The following is a 25,291-nucleotide window of genomic DNA, read 5'->3' on the forward strand; positions in this document are numbered from 1 at the left end:
TGACAATAACACTCCAATGCTTAAGTCTAATGCTTAAATTACCGAAGACTAGTAATATTGAAATAAGCATCAAAGACATAAATTTTTTTCAAATGAAAATTCATTTATTTATAAAGAATCGTGATATTCGTGTGAAAAGTAATTTTGGTATTCTGATATCAAGTAGGAATACCAAGAATACCTATCATTTATAAAATTTTCAAATGTCAGAGTTATCATATTCATTGTCCGTTGAGGCTTTCTTAAAACAGGGGTTTATATGTAGATTTTTGAGAGAAATTTCAATCTCCTAAAACTAGTTACAGTTTCCTAGAAAGGAATCTTTCCAAGACCACTTACAATTTTTGGAAGACAGTTTCTTAGAGCAAGTTTGTGTCTCCGAAAGATAAAAAATTGTTTCGGTTTATATGTAGATTTTTTACTTTAGTGAACTTTTACCCATAACACATCAAATTATAATACCAAATGGCGTATTATCAAAAGACTCTCAAGATGTTTAGTTAATATCTTCATCACACACGCCTTAAACAAATGAATGATTGTCGTTAGATATTAGTTTTATTCTATCTTTTTTCTTTTGTTGGGTAAAAGAATTTTACATTTTTATTATTAGTTTTATTTTACTTAATCAATATAAAAGCTACACTTATATACCTATTGATGAAAAAGCAAGAAAGAGAAGCACTCACTTGTGATTTAACCAAAGAATATAGATTTTCTTAATATGAAGTCCCAATTCATTATATTTATGAATTTTGAGTGTCAATTTCACTTATCACATATAATAATTATAAATTATATGTATCAAATAAATATTTAAAAATTTTCTCACATTCTCTAACTTAAAAAAAATTAAATTTTAATAATTAAAAAATTATTATAATAACTTATTATCAAGTCATTAAGATAGGGTTAACTTGACAGAACCAAAATCCTAAACCAGATAACTTATTTATAAGAAGCTAGTGGCTCGCGGAGATCATCACATAAGTGAAGATCTTATCTTGCTGGGGTGCACGTAGATTCTTCGTATTCTTGGCCATGGATGTGAAGCTGATCTCCACCGGAATACAATATTCGAGCCTGCCGGAGAGCTATAAGCGGCCGGAATCAGAAAGGCCTAAGCTGTCTGAGGTGGAGGACTGCGAAAACGTCCCCATAATTGACCTGGATTGTGAAAACAGAAGCCTTGTCGTCCAGCAAATCGGAGAAGCTTGCCGGGACTATGGATTTTTCCAGGTTTTTAATGAATTAACTAATTCATCCTCGCTGCTTATTTATGCGTACAAATCTCTGGTCAGCTAATTAATTATTAGCTAAATATATATGTATCCATTTCAAGATCAAAATCAAGGGAAGTCTGTAATCTCTGTATTGTATTGTGTTTAATCAGGTGATAAATCATGGAGTGGAAAAGGAAGCGGTGGAGAAGATGGTGGAAGCGGCGAAAGAGTTCTTCAGTTTGCCGGTGGAGGAGAAGATGAAGCTGTACTCCGACGAGCCTTCGAAGAAGGTGAGGCTGTCGACCAGTTTTAACGTGAAGAAGGAGAAGGTTCACAATTGGAGAGACTATCTCAGGCTCCATTGCTTCCCTTTGGACCAGTATCTCCCTCAGTGGCCTTCCAATCCTCCTTCTTTCAGGTAATTGACATCTCTCTCTCCCCCTCTCTCTCTCTCTTTATACATATGCTGTGCTTCCCAATCGACACAATGTATAGCAGGTTCAGTCTTAATGGAGAATGTGCACCACCACTGGTACAGGAAGGGCAATTTTACTATCACATATAGGGAACAAAGAAGTCATTTCTTTCTTTAGCTTAGCTTTTTCCTAAATATTCTTCTGGATCTGATGCCAGTCCAACGTGCAATTCCCGGTGGTGACAGCATCGATGCCATAATTAGTTCTTGGTTAATTAGCCACACAAAAATGGAGAGTGAATGCCTAAATTATCAATTTCTTTAACTTGTTCTTATTCTTATTACTCGTTTCAAATTTATTCTCATTCTATCATCTCTTTATAGCTTAAAATTGCTAGATTTTGCTTAAGCTACCAGTCAAGGATGAATTTCTTTAAAACTATTTTTTGGAGAGACGATTTTAAGTTATTAGTGATATTTATTTGTCTCGATTTTTAGCTAGCATAATAAAGTTGGAAGTGAGAGACGATTTTAAGTTATTAGTGATATTTATTTGTCTCAATTTTTAGCTAGCATAATAAAGTTGGAAGTGTGAGAAAACATAGAACTATTGATAGTACAAATGACTATATTATATCCGCTCATTTTTTCAGTGATTTTATCATCTAGTGACGTCACGTTGGATTTCTCGTCTAACGTGGCATTCAAGTGATGAAGAAGATATAGAGATAATAGAATGAGAATAAGTTTAAAAAATATGATAGAACGAGAATAAATTTGCAACATATGTTTCGGGCATTGACTCCAAAATAGATACCATTGACCTTGGATTGGGAATGAGGGGTTCTAAGAATCGGATTGGAACAACTAGTCAATTAGATGAGGTAGGAGTTAGAAAATCTCCCCACTTTATGTCAAAAAATTAATTATTAAAAGACTAGTCGATTTCATATAAGAATTGTGGTTAAATCAATGAATTGGTTGAACTAGACTAGTTGAACAACCATTTTTTTTTTTTTTACTTTTATTTTTTACTTTTCATTTTATTTTTAAATATTAAAATATAATAATAATTTGAGATATTTAAAAGAGTTTGAGAACCTACTATTTGAATACCATTTATTATTTTTTTAATATATGAATAATTTTTTGTTTAATTTTTTTTATAATTTAAATATTTAACCATCAGTTTAATTTTATTTGCATGATATATTATTTCATAATTGTTTTTAACAATACCATAATTAATGTTACTTAATACACTTCTAAAATTTACTAAGGCTTATGTGAAAAATTTTATTTTAAATTTTTTTTATATTATAGTTTTAGTTAATATATATTTTTTTATTTTATAAAATTACATCTCAATTTGAATATGATTCGACTCAATTTGACCACTGAACAATAAACCTCTCCCCTTTCGTTGAAATTTAAAATATTGTAAAATTATCATATAAGAATAATACTAGGAATTTATTTGGCTTCAAATTCATTTAAGTATTAATATTTTATTGATTTGAATTGATATCTAACGTTTAGAATTTAATTTTTACATTTAATACATCAATTACATTCATGACACTTAATCGTGACAATTTTACTAATATTTATTTATTAATATATTGTATATTTACATTAAGTACAATACATTAATATATAATAAATATTATCAAAAATATCATATCTAAATGTCCAAATAAATCAAACTTGGCCTATGATAGTGAGATGTGAGCAGCCATCTTAACAGGTAACGTGTCGAGTTGGTCATTTGACATTTTTAATTAAACTCAAAATAGATACATATTATTTAAATTATTTTAATATAAGATATTATTTTATAATATTTAATAGATACATATTATAAAATAAAATAGTGATATTGTCTATAACGAACCATAACAAAAGTTCTCAATTGTTTAAGAGTGGCCAATATATTAAGTCTCTCTAAATTATAAAATAAAATATTTTGCTTGATGCATGAAAATGTTTCAAGGGCTCCGTTTCAGCATTTTTAAAACGTTTGTGTTTTCAAAATGATAAAATAGATAAAAAAATATTTTTGTTATATTTCTATAATTTCAAAAATGGTTCGAAATCATTTCATAATATTGAAAAAATATAAGAAAAACGTTTTCAAATTAGAAATGCGTTTTTGTCTGCAAAGAAGTTAAAGATAATCAGAGATGTAACTTTTTTAGTCTCCATTTCAAAATTTAATTTATTTTCAAAATTTATTTGAATGTATTATGAAATTTATGTTTATTTTTAGATTTAATAATTATTTTTTTTATTTTTTTTATATTTTAAAATTTATATCCAAAAAGGCCCCTATATTTTTCTTATTTATATGTTTTCTTCACGTTTTCATTTTTTATTTTTTTGAAAAATATCATTTTCTAATTTTCATATCATATCATATCCGTTTTCCGTATTAATTTTAGTTCCACGTAGTTATTTACTTAGGGTGTGTTTGATAGTATGAAAAATGTCACATCCAATAAATTGAATTCTATTTTTAATGTTTGACACATTACATTTTCTATAAAATTGAATTCCATGGTACAACTATTAAAGTATGTTTTTATCTCTTTTTTTATGAAAAATTCCATCTAGGGATGAGATGATTTTTGTTTTTCATGTAAGTTGAAAAATATTTTCCTTTCCAACTAAATGCTATCTTTGATTACATTACATATAATTTAATTTTAGTTAATTTTGCCTAGAAAATAAAAACTACCCCACCTTCTTGAAAAATGAATTCTATGAAAAGAACCTTTAAATGCTTGTACTATACACATTTTTGCATAGAAAAGTTAAGAATATTTTATTATTTTCATAGAAAATATTATAATGACTACATATTTTCTATGGTAAATGTGTGCAATCAAACACACTCTAAGTGTTTAATTTTTACACACAAAAAAAAATTATATAGGGATGCTGCAAGCACATACTGCATGGAAGTGAGAAAATTTGGGCTGAGACTAGAGGAAGCAATATCAGAGAGCCTAGGCTTGCAGAAAGCACACATCGAAACTGTTCTGGGCCAGCAAGGCCAACATATGGCTGTGAATTTCTACCCACCATGTCCACAGCCCGAGCTCACCTATGGCTTACCTGCCCACACAGACCCAAACACCTTCACCATTCTTCTTCAGGACCTCCATGTCTCTGGCCTCCAAGTGCTCCACAATGGCAAATGGTGCACCGTCAAGCCCCTCCCTGATGCCTTCGTCGTGAACATCGGTGACCAATTGCAGGTATGGCGTCTATATGCATCATGCACGACCGACAAGTTTTATGTAATATGCACTTAAAATTTTAAGGAACAGATTTTGAATCGATTGCAGGCACTAAGTAATGGGAGATACAGAAGTGTGTGGCACCGGGCCATCGTGAATGCCGAGAAGCCAAGGATGTCGGTGGCCTCTTTCCTTTGCCCTGCCGACGACGCCTTGATTAGCCCCCTAGAAGAGCTCACTGGAGATGGAATCGGCGTCGTCTACCGAGATTTTACGTACGCCGAGTATTACAAGAAGTTCTGGAGTAGGAATCTGGACCAAGAGCATTGCCTGGAACTGTTCAAGAACTAATGGCTATGGAAATTAGGGCTTTGCTATGTTGCCCATTGTCGGGAAACATAGCATTTGCCCGGCAGTGAGAGGAACGAGGGGCCCAATGTACGTAGGGCCGCGCCTGCACATGGGCCCCACATGCATGGGGCCCACGCCCCCCTCATGCCCCCCTCATTGCTGGGTAAATGCTATGTTGCCTGGCAGTGGACAACATAGCATTGTCGATGAAAATTAATTAAGGTTTTTTTTTGTTTAAGTTGTGTAATAACGTTAAAGATTGGGTAACGTTTAAGCTAATAACGTGTTTGGATAAATGTGTTTTTAAGTTATTAATATAAAGTTATGTGTTTGGTTGGTAAAAGTGTTAGAACTTGACAAAAAGACTAAAATGGACATGGCATTGAATAATGCAAATAAAATTCAAAAAATACAATTTTTTTTAAAAAAAAATTGCAATTGATGTCCAATTGCTAAAATACTTACAATTTCATGTTAATAAATTATAAAATAATTTTAAAAATATAATTTTTTATTTTATGTATAAATTTAAATTTAATTCATAAAAATATTCAATATATATGTTGAAATATTATATAAAATTATTTATTTTTAAATTTTATCCATACATATCAAGTATTTGTCATTTAAATAAATATTAATACTTAAATTTATATTTATTTTGAATGGTTAGAAATTCGATATAAAACACCAAAATTACAAAATTATACATGACATAATAATTGACAATGAAATAAATTTGATAATTACAAAATTCAAATTTAAATAAGACACAATATTTGAATTGAAGTTCAATTATCTCATACATACACACAAAAGCGTTAGTAGACCAAAAATACAAATTAACATACAATTATCATGATTCTCCAATATCTATGGCTATAGTATCTTGCATTGCTATCTAATAAATATCACTCCAGTCCATTTCATCGTTCATTTGATTATCAAATGGTATCACAGATTGAGCATCAAGAATATAATTTTCATTTTCAGCTGCAGTGAATGTAATATCATGTACTTTTTTCTTTCTAATATAGTTATGGATGGCCATTGTACCTAAAATAATGTCTCATTGGGTATCAAAATTGTATGTAGGCATATCTCCCAAAAACCCTAAATCTCTTCTTTCATACTCCAAAAGTTCGCTCAACAATCATTCTGCATGAAGAATGTAAGTAATTGAATGATTCTTTATGCCCACTTGATGCACGCAATCATGTTGTTCTAGCACGTCGGAAATCTTCAAGATGATATTTTATATTCTAACCTTTGTATGGCTCTATGTATTCAATCGTATGAGAGTATCTTACATTTACTAGATAATATTTCCCTCTTGTTGGGTGGGGAAAATTCAAGTTGGACCTATGAATTGCTTCACCAAATATTTTGGCATCATGAGTTGATCCCTCCCACCCTGCCCATGCAAATATAAAACACATGTTAAATCTACAATTGCAAGGATATTTTGGGTTGGATATCCTTTGCGTCTTATATATGGTACTTCCTCATCTTGTGACAACCAAGCCTTTACATGAGTACTATCAATAACTCCAATACAATCTTGCAATGAAAAGGTAAGATATTCAAATTATGTTTCAACGATTAACTTAAGAATAATCACAAGTTAATAGAATGTATTAATAAATACCTTAAAGAATGGCAAGTATATGGGTTATTCGGGTTGTGGTATTCTTTCCCATCATTGTAATTAGGATGTGGTTTAATAATATCACTAGCCAACTTACTAACAACAACCAAAACTCTGTGAAATTGTCGGCTAATTATCTCACCAGAATGATTGAACATTTTTTGTATCAATCGATTCCCAACTCCATACCCACAAATCATCAAAAATATTCTGACTGATTCAGGCACAGATATTCCTCGTGTGGTGGTGAAACCATATCTTTCAATTAAATCACGACATAAATCTAAAAAAAATGATTTTGTCATACGAAAATCTTGGTAACATCGAGTTTCATTACCGTTTAGTATTTCATGCATGAGTGTATGACCTGTTCGTTGAGATGTACGAAATGGTTCCTTGAGCATGTATTTGGCATAATAATTTAAAATTGCCCCTACAGTTTGTCTGAATAAGAACATTGATTCTGCATTAACCTGTTTGTTATTTGTTTCATCGTAGTCATTCTCCTGAGCCTCCATTAGTCTATAAAGCATGGAGCTTTATTAATATCAATACTAGCTGATCTTAACAAATCAACTCTATAAAATTTTAAAAATATATCAAATTACATTCAAATATAAAACACCATGAACAAGTTGAAGCAAATCATCCAACACGCACAACAACAAACAATGTTCAACATAGAACACGCTCAACAATAATCTCAATAATACTCAAACATAAATAACTTTAGTTCAAACATATTAAATGAAAAAGTTCATGGTGGAGGCTGATGTTTCTCAAACAACTAATGGAAGTAGTCCAACCAAGCAAATTTTGCCTCGTCGGATGGTTGATTTATGAAGACAATCCGATTCGGGGGCTTGGTAAAAATAGTGCAAGCATAATTCCACAACCTACAGCCAACCTAAATGGGGAGACGCTGCAATACCTTCATGCATTTTGGAATGCTTTCTACATCTAGTCTTGTAACGAAGTTCATAGTATTTGTGCTCTTGGAGTATAGCTGCATTAAGTCTTCAATATTTGTCGTCAACATGGCGGCACTCGACATCCTTTCCTTCCTACCCCTTTTAGGGACCGATGATTTCCCTTATTGCTAGCTTGGTTCTAGAAACAAATCGTCACCAGTTGCGGCATCAATGGAGCTTTGATCCCTACCGAATGGCTCTCCAAAATCATTTATATCCTCAGTGTGTTGAATTGCATCATCTTCTTTATCGGTACTCGATAGTTGAGTTGGAGGTTCATATTGACTTGGAGCTCGTGCTTTTTCCCTAGTTGCTGCAATATCAGAGAACAAGCCATCATAGTGAAACCATATGATGGACAAGTTTTTGTTCTTGAATTTTTGAAAGTTGTCATTTTCCTGTAAACCCACAAATGCAAAAAATTGTCATTTATTGTGTCTCAAGTAGTTTATAAGATATAAAAATTTGTCATATAGAAAACACATCAAAATACCTTAATTTTTTGCTTCCACCAAGCATTATCTGCCACAACAGTCTTCTTTGATTCGTTCCACCCCAATCCTGACTCTCCTCGCATCATTTGCTTAAAAAATGTCCATTCCTTCTTCATATAATCCTAGTGGTTTTTCAATTGCTTGTTGTCATAACACCTTCCTGTTATTTCATTAAAAGTCTTGACCAAATTTTTTCACCAATCCTTAATTATAAATGATTCTGGCCTATTTCCCTTTTGAATCTCTTGTTCTACCAACTCTATAAATTGTAGATGTGTGTGGCCATCTCACTTAGCAAAGGGTTGCCCCGTATTGGAAACATAGTTCCATTTCTTTCCTTTATCCATCTACATCATAACCAATATACAATGTGGGAGGCATAGAAATCCAAACATATTGAGAAACATTTGCAGAAACTGAAACATGTAGAAACATTCCAATATAGTATTTGTATCCCTAACCAATCAATAATATGGGAGACATCCAAAAACTAGAATATACCATTATTCACAAAATACATAATATTACACAAACAACAACAATGACATTTTTATATGAGCATTTTTATTACACAAACAATAACAAGCCCAATCCATTTTTTTGACTTGCAAGTAGCAACGAACATTTTTATATGAGCATTTTTATTACACAAACAACAATATTTTTACACAAACAACAACAAACCCAATCCATTTTTTTTTTACTTGCAAGTAGCAATGAGCATTTTTACATCAGCATTTTTATTACACAAACAACAATATTTTTACACAAACAGCAACAAACCCAATCCATTTTTTTTGACTTGCAAGTAGCAATGAACATTTTTATATGAGCATTATATTCCTATTCAGGATTCATTTGGCAAACAGCAACAATAATAGCAATGAAGGCAACAGCAACAAAGGAAACAACAATGAGGGCAACAGCATGTAGAGGGATCAACAATGAAGAGATGAGTAGTGTAGAGAGATATACCCGATCAGTAATGAAAGCAACAACAACGGTAACAACGAAGGCAGATATAGAAGCAGAAGGCGATAGCAGACGCGACCAAAGAGGAGACATCGAGCAACGACAACGATGATGGTGGATCTGGAAACAAGAGGCGGCGATGGCAGCTTGCGGCGCTGGAAGTAGGAGGTGGTGCTGGGCTGCAATGGCGACCGTTGTGGGAGGAGATTCGACGATGGCAGTATGGAGAAGACACAAATGGTGTGGGAGAAGAGAGATTCATTGAAGGAGAAGAGAAGGGTCGGGGGATAAGAAGTGTAAATGTTGAAATTGGAAAAGGGAAAAATCGTCATTTCCTTGGTCAACTCCAGAAGCTCTCACAAGCTTTTTTGCAAAAGCTACTGCCCCAAAGCTTTATTTAAACGCTAATAGAAAAACTTTTAAGCTATGGAGCTTTGAAGCTCTTGCTAAATCCAAACAGTTAATTAAATAAGCTTTTTAGCTTAAACGTTGTACTAATAGCTTATAAGCAGTCAAACCGCATTGCCAAACGAAGCCTAAGGCATGTAAGAATTATCTAATATCTCTCTAGATAATTAGTAATAATATCTGTATCTTACAAAATAATTAAAATAAATATTTTATTAGATATGAAAATATTTATCTGATGAAATAATCAAATTAACCTCACATAGTGGGATAAAGACTAGATATGTTATTGTTGTTGTTTTTGAAATAATCAAATTAAATATCAGATATGATGATGTTAATCTAGTGAGATAATCAAATGATTTAATAAAATAATTGATTACTTTAAAATTCAATTTGATTTAGAAAATATGAATAACTCTTAAAGAGTTTTGATGAAAAATTACTTCTATTATTATAAATAAAGATTTTGTCCCAATCCAATATAGAAAAAAAAATTACAATTATATTTTTACGTTCACCATCAAGGTTGGTGTGAAAGGGGAGAAATAAGATTTCAGGTGTTATATTTTGATTCAAATTAGTTGATTTTATTTAAGTATTAGTATATGTATTTGTATTTCCTTGGTCACTGGCTTGATGACCGACAAGTGGCAATCAGATTGGGCCTCTTTTATTTGTTTTTGTTGATTTGCTTTTGCCATATAATCTTCGCATATATAAAGTAAATGAGAAGATCAAGGGCTATTATTCACGTCTTTCACTGAGAAGAAACCCTAGAGAGAAAATCCTAACCTTTTGTATCATTCTTTCCCGATTGTGTTCTAAGCAATGTGGGAGAAGATTATTGAGAGTGGGATGGCTCGGGATTCTTGAGCATGTACTCTGGTTAATCATCGGTATCGGTATTGTAAGTTCTTTTGATTTCTTTGGTTTTTTCTCTATAATTCCATCTAGTGGATTGACTAGGGGTTGAACACTTTTACTGTGAGTGGGACCTATTTACAGGTCCGAACACATATGTGTTGTTGCCTCTTTGTGTGCGTGAGTTGGTGTTTACGTTTCTATTCTTTGGTTTTTGTTTTTGGTTTTATTTCTTCGATTCCGTGCTGGTGTTTGTCTTGTATTAAGCAAACAAGTGGTATCAGAGAGCTAGTGTTGACTTCAAGATTGAAGGAGATAGAATATCCGATCCAAGAAGGGCCAAGAACCATAAAGGTAAATGGGATCTTCGAAGTTGGAGATCAAAAAATTTGATGGCCCTAGTGGAAGAGGAAACTGAAAAGGACAAACTGGAGACTATATCCTTACAAGAGAAGTAGGATATGCAAGAGCTGGCTTATAGCCTGCTCATTTTAAACCTGTCAGACAACGTACTCAAACAGGTAAATGACGATGATACTGCAACCAATGTATGGTTAAAATTGGAATCTATATATGACTAAATCATTGTCCAACCATTCCACAATGCCCTAACCTTTTGTATCGTTCTTTACTGGTTGTGTTCTGGGATGTGTGAGAGAGATTGAGATGAGTGTTGAGAGTGAGATCGCTTGGGATTATTGAGCATGTACTCTAGTTTATCATCGGTATCGATACTTTTAGTTCTTTCTATTTCTTTGGTTTTTTTTCTCTGTAATCGTTTCTCTATAATCCCCTGTTCTTTGATCTAGTGGATGGACTAGGGGTTAAACACTCATGTTGTGAGTATGACCTATTTATAGATTCAAACACGTATGTGTTGTTGCCTCTTTGTGTGCATGAATTAATGTTTACATTTTTGTTCTTTGATTTTTATTTTTAGTTCTGTTTCTTTGATTCTATTTGGGTGTTTGTCTTGTATTAAGCAAATAGGTTCTACACCGGGTGTTTTTGTGTTTAACTAGTAATCTTTTTTATGGTTTAATTTTTAATATATCCAAATACATGTTTATTTATTACATTATTTTTATGAATTTTTTTATGATTTATGAACATGACTTGTAATTATTTATTATTGTTCACAAAACAATATTATCGATTACATTGACATCTTTTGGAACGGAGACTCTGTAACAGTCGAAGAAGAAGTGAACCTTTATTATTACACATCGAGTTTGAGGGAACATATCCTTGAAATCAGGAACTCAAAAACCACAAGCAAATATGCAAATGATGGTTATCTATACGCCGATTGAAGAAGAAAAATCAAGCCTTTTTGAGAAACTCCATGATATAGGTATTGACAGCGCGGCACATAACGCGGAAGCCTTGGAATCCGGCGCCCTTTGCCAACGCCTCGAACTCCTTTTCCGTCCTCTCCTTGCCGCCGGGGTTGTGAGCCAGCATGATCACATCAATGTGGATGACATTCTTCGTGGCGAGGCTGCCGTCCGGGGCCACCGGAAGAATGCATTCGGCGAGGATCACCTTCCCGGCGTCCGGCAACGCATCGTAGCAATTCTTCAAGAACTTCAAGCAGTGTTCGTCGCTCCAGTCGTGGCATATCCACTGCAGGAAAAGGGTTCCCGGCCCCAGTGTTTTCACAGCCATGGATGAACATGGAAAGAAAAATGAAAACGAAAACGAAAACAAAATACTGAAAAATGAAAACTCACCTTCATGAAAATGGCATCCCCTGTTGGCACACTAACAAACATGTCGCCGCCGACGTGCTCAACGCCTTAATGATCCAGTCCAATCCAGTATTAGATACAAACTTGACTATCTTACCAAGACAAAGAGAAGACTATATATAAAATCCCAACATATATATATACCTGGATAAGATGGAGCATCGTCGATAACATGGGGTAGATCGAAGTTGATTCCCTTGATGTTGGGGTACTTAGAGATGATCATGTTGAGGGTGGCGCCGGTGCCTCCGCCAACGTCAACGAGGGTGGTGAGGCCGTTAAAGCCTTGATAAGTTTCGAGGATTTCCTTCATGGTGATTGTGGAGTGGTTGGACATGCCCTGGTTGAAGACCTTGTTGAATCTTGGGTCGGTGCCATGGTAGTCGAATGCGGTCATGCCATAGGCCTTGTTGAATGCAATTCCACCCTCTAGAACTGCATCTTTCAAATGGTACCTACATCCATTGAACACTCTATCATGGCATGCGTAGCAATCTCTAAACCTAACACTCATATCATAGGCCTTGTTGAATGTGAGACGACTCCCCCTCCCATCCCCGCAACTCTTTATTTAAAATAATATTATCAATCATGATTAATTATGATATGATTAATTATATAGCACCTCTTTATTAAAAAGAGACTAAAAAAAATCATATATCATTATTTTCTCTATTAATTTATACCTCCTCCAATAAAAATATAATACATGATTAATTACACCATATCATGCATTACTCATTTATTTAATTTTTCATTCCTTCCCATCTCCATTAAAATCCCCACTTTATAAATTTTATGTTAAAAATAATTTTTTTTTAAAAAATTTGTGGGTACCCACCATTACGGATTGCTATCGTCACCCAACCATCACCCCCCACTAAGTTCACATTTAGTGCCCGAACCCGTGAACCTCTTTTTTTATGGGCAATTCATCAAAGTCACCAAAACATATTGGGTAAATTCCTCCTTAGAAATCTCCAGACAACATAATTAGCTTTTCTTCCCACTAACCCGAGAAAACCCAAATAACTCAGTCACAAGAAGTGACTTGAGGCTACAAACTTGACAGCTTCTTATTTTATGTATTAATTAATTAAATGAAGTTAGTGACTTTGATTAATTGGTTTTTGAAGTAATCTGTCACATGCTGGGCTCAGTTATGTGGGCAGTGGCCTCTGCTTTTTCCACCATACGTATATCGAACTCAAATACGAAAGCAAATTCATAATGAAAGCGAGGTTTCGTCGTCTTACCAGCTCTCCATCAGGACCTTATCTTGGTTCATCAGCAACAGAGGAGCCATCGACACGCCGTCGGCGTTCTTCGTCAAGAACTTGCACACCGGCGCCAGCCCGTAGAGCCGCTCCACCCTCCCGTCCGGCAGGCTCCGGAGACTGCATTTCAGCACCGAGTAGCTCGCCAGAAGCCGAAGAATCCGGTCCAACACCACCGCCGCGTCCGGGTTCGTGGCCGGAATCTGGGCGGCGAGGTCCGCCGGCGAGACGAAAGCATCGGGGCCGGCCTTGGCCATGGTCTCCAGCAGGTCGAGCTCGATGGCCGATTTGAGCACCATGGGAAGCACCGAGGCGCTAGCCAGTTGCATGGCGAACAAGTAGGATTCCTCCTCGGATTCTATGGCGCCGGTCTGGATCTCGCTCGGCGAACCCATCGCGTATTTCTCCGACCAGAAGGAACAGAAAGTTAGAAATATGATGGAATGAGACTGTAAGTGCGGATGACAAAGTGTATATAATGGGTGGCTTTTCCTATTCAACTCAACCACTCGGAAATAAGAACAACCAGTTTTTTAATTCCACAACCACTGGAAAATAAATTAAATTTTGTACAAAACTCGAAAATAAATGAAAAGATTTGTATGTTACTTACTCGCTCAATTTAAGTTTAAGAGATAAAAAGATTAATGATACTAATACATAAAGTTATCTAATACATTAGATTCGTTAACAATCTTTAAATAATGTCAAGTTCTAATCTTATAAATAAAATATTAAATTAAATATGATCATTAACATACAAAGTATCCCTTCAATATTCAATCATATCCTTTATCCTTTACATAGAGGAGATTAAAAAATAAACAAATATAAGGCGTATACTAATTTGCTTTGAGGTGGGTAATCAAAATCACCAACAATGATAATTAATTATAATGCTTGGATAAATAATGTTATTTATTTATACTGAATATACAAATCTCCAGTTTAATTGACATATTTTTATTAAAAAATAAAAAGATATAAATATACAAATTTTTAATAAAAAAAATATACTAATATGTATGTATACACCCCTAATATTTTGACTAGACTAGATAACTAATTTTGACACTGCTCACCCACTTTGATAGAATTTCTCCTATTTAAGTTCCTTCTTGACAAGTATTGATTAGATGTTAAGACTTGAGCAATTATGGGATGGTTGCTCACTAATGGAGCAAGTACCAACCATGTCCACGTCTCACCTACCCTTAACCATTGGAGGAGAAGGTTGGCTCACATCCAACCATGCCTAATCATTACCTAACATTTGTTAAATTTATCTAATACAAAAAAAATTTAATCAATACAATTTAAAATACTTTTATTTTCAAAATACTTTTCATATTCTATTTTTTTTGGAACCTATTTCTTAATTAACAAATATTGCCTCCATATATATAAATATAATAAGAATTGGACAATGGTCCATTTCATTCTTGGTTTACATCCTACGCCAACAAAAATAACAAAAGAAAACAAATAAATGATTGGACCAAGTGCCCAAATCAAACGTCCAAAGCAAGCATGGACCAAAGGGTACAACCCCAAATTAACAAACGATTGCTCAATCTTAGACCCACTTCTTCACCAACCATCCTAACCACGTTATCTATAAATATTGAAACAAATATGTAATTGTTACCGTGGTAGTCCCAACGGATGACCAACTCTTTTACGTGTCTTGAGTTTAAGGATTAAATTCTAAATTCATTCTAGACTTATAACACAGTGACATTATGTATTATGGTAGGCCTAAAGTAATGGGCTTGCCTAATCTAATTAATTAATAATAATTATAATTCAAATCAGACCACGTCTTCTAATAAAAAAAAATGACTCACACTATCATTAATTATCAAATAATTAAGTTGCCCAAATTCATTATAATTGTAAAGAATAGATTCTTAAATTAATATAACATTTATTTTAATTACAAAAATATATGTCTGAATATATTTCAATATTCTTAATAAAATGCTATAGATGTTTAAATGTTATGATTAATATTTATATATGATAAAAAATTTAAAAAATAGAATTGATTGACGAACCAAGTAGACTGTTGGGTTTATCTATTCAATAGGGGATGCAATTCGCGTTCATATGTTGTGTTTGTGTTGTATTGAGGTATAAATAAATATAATAGAAAACAGTTAACATCAACGCAATAGGATTAATATTGAGTGTGTTAAAAACTTAAACACGTACGTGCTCTATATATTAAATACAAGATTTTTAAAGTGAAGATTTTAAAAGAGATTGAAGAATGGTCTATAAAATTAAATTTTAAATTCAAATTATAAAATTTTAAAAATTTTAAGATAATTAAAAATACCCAAGTAAATATATGTTTAGCATAATATGATTTTATAAAAATTAATTAATATCACTTAATAATATAGTTATTATAATTTATAACTGTATTTCTTATAAATAAAATATATGTATATTCCTATTTCAAAATAACTTTATCTATTGATCTCAAAAATACTAATGCTATTGTCAAAATATAACAATCTATTTTTAATCGTAGGAGAGTACAATTTGTGTGTGGTTGATCACAAGAGTCTTGAGAGTGTAGAGTCTTAGGAGTCTCGTCACCAAATGTCCTAAGAGTCTTGGGTATGTTGAGTGACGGGAGACTCTCATGATCTTTTGAACGGAAGACTTCTTTAGATCTGATGAGAGGCTTTTTGATGATCGAGAGAGTCTTGATGACCAAGAGACTTGTAAGAGGAACACGCGGTTAGGGGGGTGAATGGGTATCTTCGCGCAAACCCTTCGATTCTTAAGTCAATTTTTGAGAGCGAGAGCGCAAGAATGTTCTTAGAGTGCCAAAAAGAGAATACCTGAGGTCAGAGGCGAGGCCTCCTATTTATAGAGAAGGGAGAAAGGGGACACATGGTGGCTATCTTGAGAGTCTCGCAGCCCATCCCGAGAGTCTTGTGGCTTATCTTGAGAGTTTTGCAGTCTGTCCTGAGAATTTTGCGACCGTGATGGCGTATCCGATGGAAGTGACGTGAGTGGAAGACACCCACTTGGTCAAATGACCAAGTGGCCCACTCAGTTATATGATCGAGTGGGTCTTTACTCGCTCGATTTGGAACGACTCCTTTGCCTTTTCGCCTTAGTTCAAACCCATATCTATTTCAATGTTTGGATGTGTTCCTTAACCGAATATAAGTGCGATTTTTAGGGCATATCAAATCTCTCAGAACCCACGAGACTGCTAAGAATTTACACTCTCAAGACTCTTATGATCAACCACACACAAATTGTACTCTTCTACGATTAAAAATAAATTGTTGTATTTCGACAACAACAACTAAATAATATGAAAATTTTAAATATTAAGTTCATCATTTGTCATCATTCATCTATAATAAAAAATTTAAATATTATTTTATATATAATATAAATTTCAAAATTTACTGAGTTTACTATTGTGTTTACAATATTAAATCTCAAATCAACTATGATTTTATAAAAAATTGAGTTTATAAGCGCTCGTTTAAAACTACATGATTTGTAAAGCTGTATGAGTTGACTCGCGAATTTTATCATAATAATTACACATGTAACTCGACCCAACCCATCTCATTTAACCCATTAAATGAAAAACCATAATACGATTAATAAAAAAAAACATGAGATGACTCGGTTAATTTGTATAAAATTAATTTATAAAAAATTAAAATTCTAGTATAAAACCATAATTTATCCTAAAAAAAATATAATAAATTAATAATTACAAAGCTAATATAAAAGTAACATCAAAGTTATATCTTATTTTTTGATAAATTTAATTATTTATAATATAATGAATTATAAATAAGTGGATTAAAAAATAAAATAAAACCTTTTCCTTTTTATGTATAAATAGAAATAAAAAATAAAAAAATAAAATAAAATGTACTTTGGTATTTATCATCAATATATAATATTCACATAGTTTCAATATTATGTAGCCTAATGCAATCCCACCAAATTTAAGGGATCTAAATAATTTTTTTTTATGATTGTTATCAATAAAATACCATTAGAAGCTGGGTTGGGCTTCAGAAGAAACGGGCCTGGACTAGAGACTATTTGGGCTTCTCGGCTCGTCATCGTCTTCATCATGATCTTCGTCTTCTCTTTCTCTCTCCTCAGAGTGGCGGTTCGTCTGGGATTTTGAAATTCGGATCAATTTACTGTGGAAAAGATCGATCAATTTATCGACATTGCCAGAGAGAAAGAGAGACAGAGAGAGAATCAGATGAGATGGAGGAGAGTAAGTTGAAGGCGGAGGAGTTGCCCCAGGATCAAGGGAAAGGCTGCGAAGTCATCGATCTGGTATCTCCATGTTCCCAGCCGGAGAGCCCAGGGAGTCCTCTGACCCCCATATTTTGCGTCAAGAAGAAGGAGAATGTGAGAGAGATTGAAGATAGAGAAGACTGTTTCATCCTCGATTTCGACCCCTTCAATGACTCGCCGGACGGAATCTTTCGGCTCTCACCGTCTAAGGTTCATAACACCGGCGATGCGCCTGACCTCACCGTCATCGCCGAAAGAGGCAAGGTTAATCTCACATCTCTCTCTCTCTCTCTCTCTACATATATGTACACATATTGTGTGCGGAAATATATTGAAGATTGAGAAATCGGCTTGATTCGATTGATTCGATGTATAATCACGAAAGCATGATGGATAGGTGGCTTGTAGAGACTATCCACATTCAAGGCACCTCTGCTTGAAGAACCCGTTTGATAAAACGCCTCATGAAAGCTACTGCCAACTGGTAATCCAATTCCGATTCTTAATAGAATCAATCTCTTTCTGTATCTGAGGGTTTGTTTCTTTGCCATTTCTTCAATGTCAGTGCTACTGTTTTGTGTGTGATGCGGCGGCTCCTTGCAAAGATTGGACCGTTTCAGGCCACTGCAATGCCATTGACAACGAAAAATGGAAGTCACTGAGGAGATTAATGAGAAACTTACGCATAAAATGAGAGCCGAACCAATCCAGCTGTACAAGCCATTCGTCTTCCCGATCATTGTCATGTCTTTTGCCCAAGTTTTGTCAATGATTTAATCTGACCAGTAAGTCTAAATTATTAAATTTGTAGGGCATTTAACTCTTGAGTGTTCATGTGCTGGCTGGAGTTGAAACTACCGGTAGTTTGGTTGGGATGCAGTTAATTTTGGGTGGGCAATTGAAATTAACGAATTATTTGAGCCATGGGATGGATGGTCTGTAAGTTTTTTGGGTGCAGAGGCTATAATAATACGATCAAATCAAATCATGTTAAAATTTTGCCTAATTTGAGACTAAGATTCTGTTCATTAGTACTGTAATTTAAGATTAAGTTTTGTTTGTTACTATTATTATTGTTTTATAAAGTTGGATTATGAATGGCATTTATTATTTGTTTGAGTTAAAGTAAATATGGGAATTATGGTTCTCCATTAGAGATGAGTATGGTGTTTAAAATTTATACTTCATTGGACTACTAGGTCATGACTCATGGGTATTGAAGTTTTAGATGGGTTGAGTAAAACCCAACTCTCTATTGTCACCATTCTATGCATGGAGAATCTTAAGTTAGAATTTATGTAATTACTTATGCTGTTGAACTCAAAATTTGTTTAGAAAATCTACTATTTTTTGCATATAAACATAACATGGGAACAAACTACTAGGGTAGTAGCTCAATGTTACTACAGTGTTAATTTGATTAGGAATTCTTGTGTTTAAGTTTCACGAGCAGCTTATGATTTGTTCTTTGTCATTACCTTTTTTAATAGATGAAGTAACTCGTGAAGCTAATTCTAAAACTCAATAACAGATCTTATCAAGCCATGATTACTTCTTAAGTTTAGCCTTAGCTGGTTATGTGCAAAATGACATAGAATTAATTTCGACTTACTCCCTAAGGATGTAAATGGCCCCAAAGTAACTCCATTCACACAATTTACAAACAACTCCTTTACTATATTTTTATTTTTATGTTTATTTTAACTTTAAATAAAATTAATTAAGATTCATTAAAAACCCATATCTATCCCTAGTTACACCCTTAGTTTCAATCCTTATGGGTTTTTGTTTTTTGTTTTTTTGTTTTTTTTTGTCAAGAAAAGAAAATTCTATTATTTTTCGGGCTCATTTCCTTTGGGGGCTCGCCAGAAAAGTCGAAGCCCAAAAGATGACATGGGCCAACCTGTTCGAAATTGGGCTGTAAAATCTCGGCCCATTAAGAGAGGAACCCTAGCCTTAGGACTACTAATCTGAGCAAGTCTATCTTCTTCCCTGGGATGCCAGGTAACGTTACCAAATAGTCGCCATTTTTCCTCTCTCTCCTTCTCTGTATCTTCTTCTTCAGATCAGCCATGCCGGGCCCTGTAGTCGAAGAAGACGAAGCGCAGAAGAAGCTTCACGTACTCTCTCTCTCTCTCCCTCTCCTAGAACTTCTTCCATTTTTGTTTTCCACCATTCAGTTGATTTCTTATATTCAAATGCTTATTCATATGACACAATATTCGCAGAGTGATGAGCCGGTGATTGAGGACGTTAAAGAAGAAGAGGAACACGATGATGAAGCCGAGGACTCTGAGGACGATGACGACGATGACAAGGAAGACGGTGCTCAAGGTCGTATTCTCTCTCTGCCCCCACCCCCTGTCTATATATGAATATGCTAGTGTATTGATGAATAAGTGCATGTATTGCCTGGTTTTGGGGCATTAGAAGAGGAAGGGACAGTGATTGGAAAAGAAAATGAAAGAAATGGAGCAATATTCGTTTATTCTTTCCGTTGGAATTAAAAAATGAGAAGAAAATATTTCGATGTTTGCAAAAAAGAAACCATCTTATGGTCTTGTTATTAAGAAAGAAAAAATTATAAATAATTCATCTTTGAGCTTGTTGAAATGATTCACTTTGAAATGTTAGAATTTTTTCCTCAAATGCACTGATGAATTAAACCATTTTGTAAAGTCAAGAGGTGAATTTGAGTAAAAAAAAAGTGTACGGGCTAAATTGACCAAACTTGAAATGTTTAGGGGCCCAATTGGCCTTTTCTCCTTGATGATATAGTTATCACTCGATCTCTCATAGGCATCCTTCATTAGTTTGTAAATATTATTCTATGGGGTATAGTTTTGTTGTTTCATATTGTTATAATTTCTGAATCACAGTTCATGCAAATACCTCTATATGTATCTAAAATTAAAAGCAATTTGTATCTTCTGGTTGTATATTCTTGGCCAGTTGATATTATCTAAAAATAGAATTACCTGCTAATAGGTTGTTGTTGTTGTTATTAATTTTCCTAGTATTATGGGAGTCTTGATGCTATCTTCTCATGTTCACTCAAAAACTCCTGATTCCTTATCAAGGTTTATGGTTTGTGTCTTCATGATTAATCTCATTATATGTAGATATTTTTTCTCTCTAATGTTGCATAGACCATCTTTACCGTACCACTCATTATGTTAGATAGTTGAACACCAATATGTATGAAATATGAGTGTAGCTGAGATAAGAATGTTACAGTGGATATTTAGACATTTCAAGAAAGAAAAAAAAAAGTAAAAAAAAAAAAAAAAAACAAGATCATAAGTAATAAGGTTGAAGTGGTGCTTAATGAAGATAAATTATGATTAAGATGATTTCGGCATGTGAGAAAAAGATCGATGAAAGCACTTGTGAGATGGATAGATGAAATGAGGAAATTTATAGCAAAAGAGGAAAAGGAAGAAGAAAGAGAGAAATATAAAAGAAAAATTAGTGCAAAACACTTGGGTGTGACTTAGAATATAATGGTCTTGTAGATGATATGGCTATGGACAGAGATAGTTAGAGGTCTAGAATTCAAGTAGGCAACCCCTCCCAGCAGGATTAAGGCCTGTGATTGTTGTTTTATGCTGCTTTTGTCTTCGCTGTGTGGTTGTATCAAACCATGCAGCTCCCTGTGGTTGTTTAATCATGGATTTGATCCTTTGGTCTCATTTGTTCATAAAATGTGAAGCCTGGGGGCCTTCAACTGCCCTGTACATATCTGATGTTCACCTTTTGATTTGCTTTGTGTTTATGTGAATATTTCCTTTGTTGTTTGTTAAATTGTTTCAATTGGAAATGAGGTGCAGGGGCAAATGGGAGTTCAAAACAGAGCAGAAGCGAGAAGAAAAGTCGCAAGGCAATGCTAAAGCTGGGCATGAAACCAGTTACAGGTGTCAGCAGGGTCACCATTAAAAGAACTAAAAATGTTAGTCCGTCTTTAATTGATGTAATTGATGCTTCCCTGTACTATTTCCTTGATGTAAATGGCCTTTCACCAATTACTCTCTGTGTTTCAGATTTTATTCTTCATCTCAAAACCGGATGTCTTCAAAAGTCCAAATTCTGAGACCTATGTCATTTTCGGGGAAGCAAAGATCGAGGATTTGAGCTCTCAACTGCAACAACAGGCAGCTCAACAGTTCAGGATGCCAGACATGGGGTCTGTAATGGCAAAGTCTGATACTTTTGCTGCTGCTACTGCTGCTGCCGAAGCACAGGCAGACGAGGAAGAGGAAGACATCGATGAAACTGGTGTGGAGGCTCGTGACATTGATTTGGTGATGACTCAGGCAGGAGTATCAAAGGGCAAAGCTGTGAAGGCTCTCAAGACAAACAATGGAGACATAGTCAGTGCTATTATGGAGCTCACCAACTAAGTATAAGCTGTGTGATCTACCATGATGATGATGCCATGGAGGGGTTGGCGTTCAGAATCAAGGCCATTAGAAGAGGGGGGTTCTTGGGGTCACAATTAGTTTCATTTCTTTGAGTTTCTTTTTGTGTTTTGCACCTACCTGCTAGGTACATTATGCATTTTCCATTTTTAATATACTTTTGTTGGATCAAAACCTTTTACTTATGAAGAATGCTATATTTGTTTCCATCGCAAAATTTGCTGTTTTCAGTCTATTACCATTCCCAGGAGGAATATACTCTTCGCTGGATGGGGGAGTCCTGTTTTCGCATTCTTTATGGAATGGAATGTGATTAATTATATATTTCAGTGTGATAATTGTAGACTCAAACGGAGTTCAGCTCTTTATTATATTATAAATAATTTGTTTTTTTATTTTAGTTTATCTTAAAAACTGGGATAGTTCCGATAACACTTTTTTTTTATATTTTTATTTTATTTTATTTATTTATTAATAAATTTTAATTTTATTTATTTTACCTTATATATAATTTTCACACATACACTAAATTAATAATCAAATACACAAGATAATTAGATACAAGTATAAACAAAATCAATAATCAAATGCATATATATATATAAAATTAATGATCAAATATACAAATGCACAATATTACTCATTCAATACACAAATAAATAAAAAATTTAAAAAAAATCACAAAGCCATTCTACTCATCCTGCTGTTCCAGCCAAAATCACAAACCCAAAATCAAATATCGTCTGCAATTTGTCTTTTTTGCTAGTTGTTCCTACCTCTTTACAAATTATCTTCTTCAAATGTATTAGTCGTCATGTCTCTTCTCTAAATCTATTTGTCGGCGCATCTACAACTCACGTTCTTTTCCCGATTTCATTTTGTCCTCTCTAGTTGGCCCACTTTTGGCGTCGATGACCAATGTAGAGGGAGAGATGGCAAGGGTGGATTGACAAATTTCGCTCGCCAAAGCTGACAAGGGTTTTGAATTTTGTCAAAATTTTAACAAGCAATTTTGGTGATGGCAAACAGCGTTGAAGGTGAAATTTTCATTTGACTTGCTAAATTTTAGCTTGGTGAGCGATTTGCCTTGCCCATTGGAATCAGGTTTAGTATTACTCAAAAGTTAGAAGTACTTATTCAAAGAATTAATAATACTTTTTTAACTCTTTGGTGACTATGGCAATCCAAGAACATAGTGATGGAAGCCTTTATTTTATATTTCCCACATCAAAGCATAGTACACACACCCACACCCACAAACAAATCAGAGCAAACTAGATAAAGAATTACAAATCAAATAAGCTATCCCATGCATACTTAAGATTGCATATTTTCCTGTCCTCTCCTCAATTGATCCTCCTGCAGTTTGATCTGATCTCTCCGTCGCTACCCGTTAAGACGCCAATCCGACCCATCTTAACCATTGCAGCAGCAAACTTGGTTCTCCACTGCAACAGATCATTTGCGTTTTGATAAACTTGGGTGTGTGTCTCCGGGTTTGTGAGAAGGGTCTGGTCCGAAGTGAATAGCCCTTTGTTAGCCAGGACAGCCTTATAGTAGCCTGTGTCAGTGACGTTCGGGGTATAGGGGTCCATTGGAACCACCAGGGTGGGGTCTGTGCTGCCTTGCGGGCACTGCTTCTTCAAGTATTCTGCATAGTCAGGATCCAGACTCGGGTCCTGTCTGTTTGTCGCATTGAAGTTGTAGAGTCTGTTACTGAAGGCTTCGCAGTGAGAGCGGTCAATGGTATGTGCTCCTACACATGAACAACACATTTAAGATTGTGGTCTTTAGCTTAGAATTATTGACTATATATATATATATATTTGTGTGTGTGTGTGTGTGTGTGTGTGTTCCATTTGTTTGAGATTTCAGGGTCTTACCAGAGAGTGTAACCATTTCTTCTCGTGTTAGTTTCTTTTTCGCGAAGGACTGCGTGAGCTGGGTGACATTAAAGGAAGGATCAGGTAGATTTGCCAATACCTCAGAAGCCAATGAAACTATGCCATCTCTTCTCCCTCCACTGACGTTATAACCCTGCCCCGCCGTCTTCAGAGAGAGTCACATGTATAAGAAAACAACATGGATGGCAAGAAGAGTCTGCAACAGCTTAAAGAAAACAGGTTACAGCTACACTTACTAACTCAATGCTATCCCTTGCCGCAAAAGCAACTATATCTGCACAAGACACTTCCCCGGGACAGAGTGTCTCGAGCCTCGCCTTTGCGTTGTCGATAACTTCAAACCCCCTAAGGCTTTTGTTGGGTGGAGAATCTTTCTCCGCCGTGTTCGAAGCAGTTGAGTCGATCAGAACCGATCCATCACAGCCCTAGAAAGGAGAAAATGCAGCACCCTTTTAGGCCTTCAAGAGGTTATAATGCAGAGAAAATGAAGAAAGAAAGTGAGATTTATGGTTAATGCATGTAGCATTGTACATTTAGACTCACCCTAACAAAACAATCATGGAAATGCAATCTGACCAGACCGGCTGCCACTCCTGTATCGTTGGCTATCCCTTTCGCAACCTCCTCCTTCACAATTACCTAAGCCAGGGGACATGAGGATGCATAAAATTGAAGTTGAAGCAGAGCTTCAGACCGAAAACACAGGCTTAAAACTATCAAGAATGCTGTGGAAACCCAAGTTACCATCTTTGGAATACTCTTCTTTCTATCTTCCTTTTCTCCTAGTTAGGAAGTTGTTTATGCTTAAAGGGTTACAACTTAGAACTAATATTGGTGGCTATATATAGCTGATGAGCAAGCAAATATTGTATCAACATTACAACCCCATCTTAGTTTTATAATAATTGTTTAATGCTGCTATACGCAAGGCATTGAGCTGGATTAACGCCGGTTTTGCTTCGTTTTCATAGTCCCATGCAGAGATCAAATCCCGCCACTATGGCTGCGAGAGAAACACAATTGTTTTGACCAGGTGGAAGAAATGACAACT

At 34.6% G+C, this 25,291-nt stretch overlaps 5 protein-coding genes and 1 pseudogene across 6 annotated transcripts in view; 4 read left to right on the forward strand and 2 right to left on the reverse strand.

Annotated features, from left to right (window-relative positions):
- The window catches only part of LOC127796640 (protein DOWNY MILDEW RESISTANCE 6-like), a 40,700-nt gene extending 35,173 nt beyond the window's left edge, over positions 1 to 5,527 (forward strand). Inside the window, exon 5 of the transcript XR_008022044.1 lies at positions 5,454 to 5,527. The gene's annotated coding sequence lies outside the window, so the exon portion shown is untranslated. The remainder of the gene's footprint in view (positions 1 to 5,453) is intronic.
- LOC127796647 (nascent polypeptide-associated complex subunit alpha-like protein 2) overlaps positions 1 to 22,553 on the forward strand; it is a 22,894-nt gene extending 341 nt beyond the window's left edge. Inside the window, exons 1-4 of one of the 2 annotated variants that reach the window (XM_052328902.1) lie at positions 19,872 to 20,038; positions 20,147 to 20,252; positions 21,749 to 21,867; positions 21,959 to 22,553. In XM_052328902.1, coding sequence (XP_052184862.1) covers positions 19,991 to 20,038; positions 20,147 to 20,252; positions 21,749 to 21,867; positions 21,959 to 22,318 — 633 coding nt within the window. In that variant the 5' untranslated portion in view covers positions 19,872 to 19,990 and the 3' untranslated portion in view covers positions 22,319 to 22,553. Of the gene's footprint in view, positions 1 to 19,871; positions 20,039 to 20,146; positions 20,253 to 21,748; positions 21,868 to 21,958 lie in introns of those variants that run through there. The other variant, XM_052328903.1, reaches the window with a different exon arrangement.
- On the forward strand, positions 961 to 5,527 carry LOC127796642 (protein DOWNY MILDEW RESISTANCE 6-like). The gene is made up of 4 exons (XM_052328898.1): positions 961 to 1,239; positions 1,394 to 1,641; positions 4,574 to 4,898; positions 4,989 to 5,527. The coding sequence occupies exons 1-4, from the start codon at positions 1,042 to 1,044 to the stop codon at positions 5,229 to 5,231; spliced, it is 1,014 nt and encodes a 337-aa protein (XP_052184858.1). The 5' UTR covers positions 961 to 1,041; the 3' UTR covers positions 5,232 to 5,527.
- On the reverse strand, positions 11,777 to 14,096 carry LOC127796639 (caffeic acid 3-O-methyltransferase-like). The gene is made up of 4 exons (XM_052328891.1): positions 13,596 to 14,096; positions 12,484 to 12,794; positions 12,322 to 12,386; positions 11,777 to 12,214 (listed from the first exon to the last, which is right to left on the reverse strand). Exons 1-4 carry the CDS (start codon positions 14,009 to 14,011, stop codon positions 11,912 to 11,914), a joined length of 1,095 nt encoding a protein of 364 aa, XP_052184851.1. The 5' UTR covers positions 14,012 to 14,096; the 3' UTR covers positions 11,777 to 11,911.
- Positions 17,792 to 19,117, forward strand: LOC127796650 (RPM1 interacting protein 13-like). Its single transcript, XM_052328905.1, has 3 exons — positions 17,792 to 18,182; positions 18,316 to 18,402; positions 18,484 to 19,117. Exons 1-3 carry the CDS (start codon positions 17,886 to 17,888, stop codon positions 18,610 to 18,612), a joined length of 513 nt encoding a protein of 170 aa, XP_052184865.1. The 5' UTR covers positions 17,792 to 17,885; the 3' UTR covers positions 18,613 to 19,117.
- Positions 22,554 to 23,619: 1,066 nt separating the features above from the next.
- Positions 23,620 to 25,031, reverse strand: LOC127796646 (peroxidase 5-like; annotated as a pseudogene).
- Positions 25,032 to 25,291: the final 260 nt, after the last annotated feature.

The sequence above is a fragment of the Diospyros lotus genome, chromosome 3, assembly GCF_014633365.1.
Source record: "Diospyros lotus cultivar Yz01 chromosome 3, ASM1463336v1, whole genome shotgun sequence".
Lineage (NCBI taxonomy): Eukaryota > Viridiplantae > Streptophyta > Magnoliopsida > Ericales > Ebenaceae > Diospyros > Diospyros lotus.